We start from the raw sequence: 7200 nt of genomic DNA on the forward strand, positions 1-7200 counted from the left end.
TTGGGTCGATGCGCGCACTCAAAATCATCGACACCACGGGGCTGTGCACGGCTTTCAGAGCTCAGTAATTGAAAGGAGCCTCCTGGCTCGGCTGATCCGAGGGGCGAGCGAAAGCCTGCGAGACCTCGATGGAGAAATTGGCGAATTCCTCGAGCTGAACAAAAGTTAACAATCTTCATGAATTCGGGAGGAAAACAGATGGCTGTGGCATTCTGCATCACGATTTTCTTCGCATTGATAAGATAGCTATATACACCGAAAAGAACGAAATGAGATGGAGTAGCAGTCGTCGTCGTACTGTGATCCAGCCCGCGAGAGTTATTCTCGGAAAGACTATCGATGTTCGCTGGAGTAAAACCAAAACGGAGAGCACGGGTCGGGTAACCGGAGCCTGGGGGTTCTTTGCTCCGAGCGCCAGGAGCGTCTGCTCCATCTGCTGAACGAAATTGTGATACTCGTTCTGAAAAGATTAGAGTTCCTGTCGCTGAGCGGGAACAGCGCATGGATGTTGATCTTATCATCACCGGTGACGAGGAATAATACTGGAGACGAGTCTCATCCACTCGATACCTGAATGCCTTCCGCAGCTCCGGTGGTGGCCCAAATGATAGCCCACCACGGGAAGCCGTCCATGAAGAGGTTGAATGCGATGCGGCCCGCGTGACTGCCTGGGAACGAGCCCTCAAAACTCATATGTATATCCGCAATTACGTTAATAATGCACATCAGATACCAGATAGCGAGCACGGGCGAGAATACACTGTCCACTTCCCGGAGGTTGAGTTCTTGATGATGGAAGAGGTTGCGGAGCTGCAATGGCGACCAGCATCAATAAATAGCGCCAGTCAGTGGATGGAATGACTCGCGAGAGGAGGATAGGGCAAGTAAAGATGGATGCTCGGATTGGTAGACGAATTGCTGGACACGCGCATGCATACACAAGCGCATCGACGAGCAAACCAACGAATGCTAGATGGGGAATTTGCTTGATCGCAGAGGGTCTCAGAAAGATCAGCGCTCATTTCCTCTCCTTTCGTGTTCAGGTGGACTTCGAGCCAAGCTATACAGGGCGACGAAATTCGGGATTCGACGACGCTTCAATACCAATACGAATTTGGATCCGTGCGTGTGATTTCACCGATTTCCGTCCCGAATCGATTCTGGATCCCTGGCTCACACCGGGTGAAGGGCTGGATTCGCTGCCGATGCGGCAAGTCGCGCCACCCACTACCACCCCCCTCCCCCCGAAAGAATGCCATTGATGGAGGTTGACACAGAAGCAGCGAAGGCTCTCTCAAGTGTCCAATGCTCAGCACGCCGACGCTGTTGTAATGTGTTCGTTTGGCATTCAGTTGGACATGCGATCCGATGATACGAAACGAAGCTCCTCGGTGACGGTGTCGTAAGGTGCTTGCACAGAGTCAGGGGAAAAGTAGACAACGACGGCAACTCACTTGAGTCAGAGATGTTGTGGAGGCGTTGTCTTCCAGCTCGGAGACCTCCTGAGATCGCATCCACATGTTCAAGTGGCCGATATTGCCGATGATCATGCCGAGCAATGTTCCGTACAAGAACGCCACGAAATTGATGCACCCGTGGATCACCGTCATCCGCACGAGACTTTCCACGGTTTCGAGTATCTCAACGTGCGGTGTATCTCTATGCATTTTGAGCACGAGGAAATATTCGACGTAGTCCGACCGAGCGTACGCCGCGAAATCGATGCCCGCGGCCAAGACGACGCACCACAGAAGAGGTATCATGTAGCTGATATTCAATCGTATGGAGCGTTTCTCCGTAGACCTCCACGAGTTGTAATTGATCGTGTAGAAGTCGACCAGCTGGCGCACCTTAGTGATTCTGATTCGGATGTAGAAAAAGGTGAAAAGTGCCGTCGCGCTGCTTGTCAGCCATTTTATGTGACGCCACGCGTTCAGGCCCCAAGAAACAGCGATTATGTTTTCGGTGAGGAACACGATCAGAAGAGACGCCACAACGATAGTGAGCAGGCTGCGCCACATCAAGCTGAGAGCCTGCGAAATTTCCCGCGTGAGTCGCTGCACCGCAATGCGATACGATCTCCAAACGGGGAGCATCTATGCTCCTCGCATCAGATACCGCCACTGAGGAATGAAGAATGAGCACTCACTCTGTTCTTCCGCTGGACCGGTACTATGTGTATGCCGAACACGGACAGGGATACCTGAGGTGCGACGAAGATGTGGTCGTACCATTTGACCTCGTCCGACACCTGAGTGAACTGATGAGTGCGTGGGTCGACCCGAGTAGTCGCGCGCTTTGACATGCTGGAAAATAATAGCAAGTCAGAGCTGAGCGACATCCTTAGTGCAATGATTCCGGCTCTGCATCATCAGTCTTCTGTAATGAGCCTCACGTCGTGTTCCCGAGCTCGTTTGGTATCTGATGGAGATCCGAGTGGATTAATAGATGGGATTTTTAGACCGCCTAGATTAATAGACCATTTTCCTTCTGTTCCCGCCCGCGAGCAGTCCCATGGAATTGAGAGATGGATCTTGACGCGAAAAAACCGTACGGTTTCTCGGTCCTGGCAGGAGTGACCTCCGTTCGGTTCGCGGTGTGGCGTTGAGAGGAAAACGGGCGCGGGTTGGAAAACGAGAGAAGAGCGTGGACGAGAATGACGGAGACGTTCCCTCGCTGGAGATGTCACTCGTCTTCCGGTTGTGAAGAGAGAAAGTCTCACTACCGGTTTCGTTCCCAGACATCCAAACAGACCGAGCGGCCGGCAAGGAAGTCAAGTAGTGAAGGACATCGTTGACATTAAGAGGACAATTGTGGAGGTCCCCTCACAGAGAGAGGGACTCCGTCACTTGTCCAATCACTTGATTCTGCAAGACTTCCCCGAGACGATGCCCCACAAGATTTTCCCGACGATCATTCGGATTGACAGGCGTGTTGTGATGGGTAGTCGAATATAGTTCTCTGCCACAATTGACAACCGATCGATTGCTTCCCCATAGAGCTCCGCATCGCGCGAAAATCAGTGCGTGGGAAAGTATTCCTCGGAACCGTCATCGTACGGAATGAAAGGTGTTCGAGAACGCTACGACGGCTATAGTCTAAATGCTAATTGGAAGGTGATTGCCTCGGCGTTTGACGCGCCTTGTTTGCTCGCGGGCCCTTGACAAAAACGACGCTTCAAAGTGATTTATATTGAGCCTGTGCAGGGAAACACACGCTCGTAACCCTGACGGCTGCTTCTTAGGGAATGCTTCCCGGGAAGAAAGTTGTGCTCCATCTACCCTTCCAAGGGATCAAGATCATCAATGAGGAGAAAATGTCACATCGGGCCAAAGGCAGAGAACAATGCAGACGGGCGCTTACCTTGAAGGCTGTAATTATTCTTCCGGACGAAGGCACGGACGTTCCTCATGGTCCTCCGACGCGGACTGAGTCGCTCGAGTGGACGACACGCCCTCCCACAGAAGTCCTCGATTCTTTATTCGTTTTAATGAAGTAAGGATATTTGAGTCCACAGCGGCCTTGACTTCACATATCCTGGGCAGCTCTCTACCCAGATTCTCATCACGGCGAGCTCGAGACCACGATTCAGACAATAGGAGTATGCTATCAGCATGGAGCGGCTGGGACTGTCGTCCAAGGAATATCTGCAATCCTGACAGGTCATGGTCGATATCATATCCCGAAAAACATCGATATCAGCTTGACCTCGATACTGGGCAGTTCAGCTCTGCGTTCGAGATTCTGCTTGGAAACATTGTGGATTGGAGCCACCGTCATATCGAACATGCATATTTTCGATTCAACTATCGGCTTTTCATGCTGAGGCGGTCCTCATGAATGACACGAGTCTTCTGGTGCAGCAGACCTCGTTGAAATTTTCCCAATGATCGTCACTGACTGAAATCCAGGAAGATGGCAGCTTCCCTTGACAACAAGAGGTGGAGGCTTCCTAACAGATTCGCCTAGGTACGGAGAGGGCTCGACTGAAATGTGCCGATTGCGCACGTTCACTCATGAAACCGAAGAAACGCCTAGATTGCATTCCCTGATTGTACCCGAGAGAGAGGATGGTGTTTCATGTCAGCTCGACGGCCGTCGACAATCGGGACTGACGGCCCCCGGGGGGTCCGGAAACCATGCTCGCTGAGACTGGATGACTGTGAAAAGTTCTCTTGTTCCTGCCGAAGGAATCTTCTCCAGACGCTCGGTCGGAAAACCTTCCTCATCCCCACGTAAGCGGATGATAGTACTTATTATAGAAAAGACCTCATGAGCCTTCTTTTTCTCTCAGCAGCGAATCAATATTCCAGCTCCGGCTTGTCGTCATTACTGCGGGATCGCTAGTTGACAGAGTATCTGAATGGTGCTGGCACCCATTCATTCCGGGCATTATTCCCCCGTCGAGATAGCTACTATGCCTCTATCGATGCCGAAGGGCATGTACGGTGACGAGCATCGTTGAGCCTAGCCTCATCTCGATCGTCGACGACGTTTCGAGTCGAACCAGAGGGTCTCACCTCGAAAACTATCTGCTCGGGGAAACGTTGTGACACATCGTTCGGAAGGGATTTCTAGCGGTGCTTGAACTTCAAATAACTTCGGCGGGGGCCGAGGTCTGTGGCAACATTGACCGACGAAAAAGTCGCAGCGAGAGTTCTTAATTGACTCGAGGAACCGGGATGACCAAAGGATGCAAAATCGCAGATCGATCCGACTCCGAGGTCGCTGGCTGATATAGGAAGAGAGAGAGGTCTAACTCCAGGCTCTGTCTGCCGCGATGTCGAGATTCAGGAGGCTGTTCAAGCACAGCCGGAGCTTGCGGTCCAGCCGCTGAAGGACCTCCTGGGAAGCGTCACTGTTGCACGAACCTAGTACGTAGAGGAGCTGAGGGGCCGAGAGACTGCATGGCATCTGGAATAGCCTGGGTGAGCGTCAAGAATCGTCAGTCTTGAGCATCAAAGGCCCATCAGGAGAGCCTTCCGGAAAAGCACCGCAAGCGTTGTCGATGAGTCCAGCCGGCCTATTTGGAGTCCCACTCAGTCACCAGCTAGGGGGCTCTAGTTCGGTAGCAATCGTCGTACTGCCTGAAGGATTTGTGCACGAGCCATGTCCGAATCGGACATCACGACCAGCTTGCTCTTGGAAGGGTTGAGCTCAACAGCAGAGGTCACGGAAGATATTTCATTCTCAGATATCGGCCATGACTGAGCCAGGAGAGCCTCCTAGAAGGCCATCACCTAGAAACCAGGGTCGGAATTTAGACTCTAGGCTCGGCAGGAGCTGTTGCAGAGCAATGCGAAAAAGGGCCGATCGGGCAGAAACTTTAGGGTTAGATTGGAAAACCCTAGAACAGCGGTTCTCGAAGTTTTCTCCCACACGTCTCCCCTAGGCCTTATGAGGGGCGCTCGCGTCTCCCAAGGAGATCACCGTATATCTGACTGAGAATGTAAGGTTTCGACCTGAACATGTCACAGTGCCGTTTCTTCCATGGAATATGGCTTCCTCGATCAATCGTATAATGATTAAAGACTTATTGTAGACTGGCAATGAGCTGGGAGACCTCCCGGAGACGAAAAATCGGTCGGTCGGGAATTCTAGGGATCCTCCGCGTCTCCCTAGTTTCAGAAACGCTGCCCTAGGATATTATCATTTTAAGGCCGTTTCAAAGGTCTGAAACGCTCAAAATTGACCCTCAAACATCGGGTCCACGGAAAAATAGAAAAAGATGGGCATTATTGATCTGATAAGTATGCGCTCCGCTCGCAAATATTGGGTGTTTCTAAGCCCGTAGAAGCGGCGCCGGTTTGAATTTGGCGCCAGTACGCCATCTTTGAGAAAATCTCGAGCTAGCAGCCGACAGTCCTATTGCTCTTATCGATAATTCGATAAGCTGGAACTTCGACGGCGATATTGGCTTCGTCGAGCCTAGGGTTGGCGACCTGTTTCTCGGCCCGGCCTGTTTCTCGGCCTTGGGATAGGGCGGATCTGAATGCGTCGTTGTTTCCGCTGGTGACCCTGATCCGATGCGACTCGTAGTATGTACAAGCGGAAAACAATAGATCGAGGCATGGCCGATACTGGGATAGCGCGGATAAGTGCGGTCGGCAGAGTGTGAGTTCACTAATTAGACTGTGGGAAAGCGTAAGTGTCATTCAGTCACAGCGAGCTCCCGCTTCTGAGAAACTGACGTGATACCGGGTTGGAAGTCTCGCCGCAGACAGATATGTGGATTGCGTAGAATACGTATCCCGAGAGAGCTGAGGCGAGCTCTAGGCGATAGCGATAGGTAATGCTTCCTCCGCTGAGATACGAGTACGACAAAAGTAATCCCCTTGAAGCTCCCGTCGCTCGCGATCTCTCTTTGATTGGCGACGCTGACGAATTCCCCCGGTTGAAATGCATGCTGGAATCTGATCTTGTTGATTCGAGTTGTTTTAAAACTTGCTTGAGTCGCGGTCCTTGTTATCATCGACTGATGAACTAGGTACAACTACCGTGTTCATCCACCGACTTCACGAAACGGGCACCCCGAAGTGCGACTTTCGAGCCCTCACTGACGAACTCGTTGGCTGGAGCTATCGTTGGGAAGCGGTTTCCATGTTGATTTATTCGGCTTCGAAATGAACTTCTATTGACTCCGGTAGCACGCACTGATACTGAGGGATCCCAAGTCGGCCGTCGGGGTGCCCGTTCATCAGGACAAATTCGGTATGTAGTTTACATTTTCAACCGTGCGGAAGGTGCCTTTCTAAGTTTCCGATTATCAGAGAATTAGCCCCCATAAGATTGAACGCGATTAGCCTGCAATTATGAGTTTGCGCTTTTCAACTCCATCTCGGAACGATGAGGACTGCAAGGTGACTTATCGCGAAAGGCGTAGGATCATCAGATGATTTATCGAGGCTCGCGGAGACCGTAGAATACCCATCTGAGCTATCGCGGAGCGCGCAGATATTCAGGTGACTTTACTTCTTTTGGATGGATCAGCATGCTAGATCCTAACTCATGGCGATATTCATTGTGATTTGTGATATAATGAAACGAGACCAACCCCATGAAAAAAATACCCGAATCATTGCAAATACGAAGGAATAAGAGAAATTTATTTTCATTCCAGCTCCTGATAGGATATGGCCCCATCACGCTGCTATTCACCATCACCATAGAGCCTGGAACTTCACGCGAAATGCCATAATA

At 51.3% G+C, this 7200-nt stretch overlaps 1 protein-coding gene across 1 annotated transcript; it reads right to left on the reverse strand.

Annotated features, from left to right (window-relative positions):
* Positions 1-217: 217 nt before the first annotated feature.
* On the reverse strand, positions 218-2305 carry LOC114828242 (uncharacterized). Its single transcript, XM_029111543.1, has 4 exons — positions 2150-2305; positions 1455-2033; positions 571-810; positions 218-460 (listed from the first exon to the last, which is right to left on the reverse strand). The coding sequence occupies exons 1-4, from the start codon at positions 2303-2305 to the stop codon at positions 218-220; spliced, it is 1218 nt and encodes a 405-aa protein (XP_028967376.1).
* Positions 2306-7200: the final 4895 nt, after the last annotated feature.

Source organism: Galendromus occidentalis, unplaced genomic scaffold (assembly GCF_000255335.2).
Source record: "Galendromus occidentalis unplaced genomic scaffold, Mocc_1.1 scf7180000077448, whole genome shotgun sequence".
Lineage (NCBI taxonomy): Eukaryota > Metazoa > Arthropoda > Arachnida > Mesostigmata > Phytoseiidae > Galendromus > Galendromus occidentalis.

Coding starts and splice junctions, on each gene's coding strand:
- LOC114828242 (XM_029111543.1), bottom strand. CDS start 2,305: ATGTCAAAGCGCGCGACTACTCGGGTCGACCCACGCACTCATCAGTTC. Junction 2,034..2,149: donor CGGTCCAGCGGAAGAACAGA/GTGAGTGCTCAT, acceptor GAAATTTCGCAG/GCTCTCAGCTTGATGTGGCG. Junction 811..1,454: donor CCACAACATCTCTGACTCAA/GTGAGTTGCCGT, acceptor TCGCCATTGCAG/CTCCGCAACCTCTTCCATCA.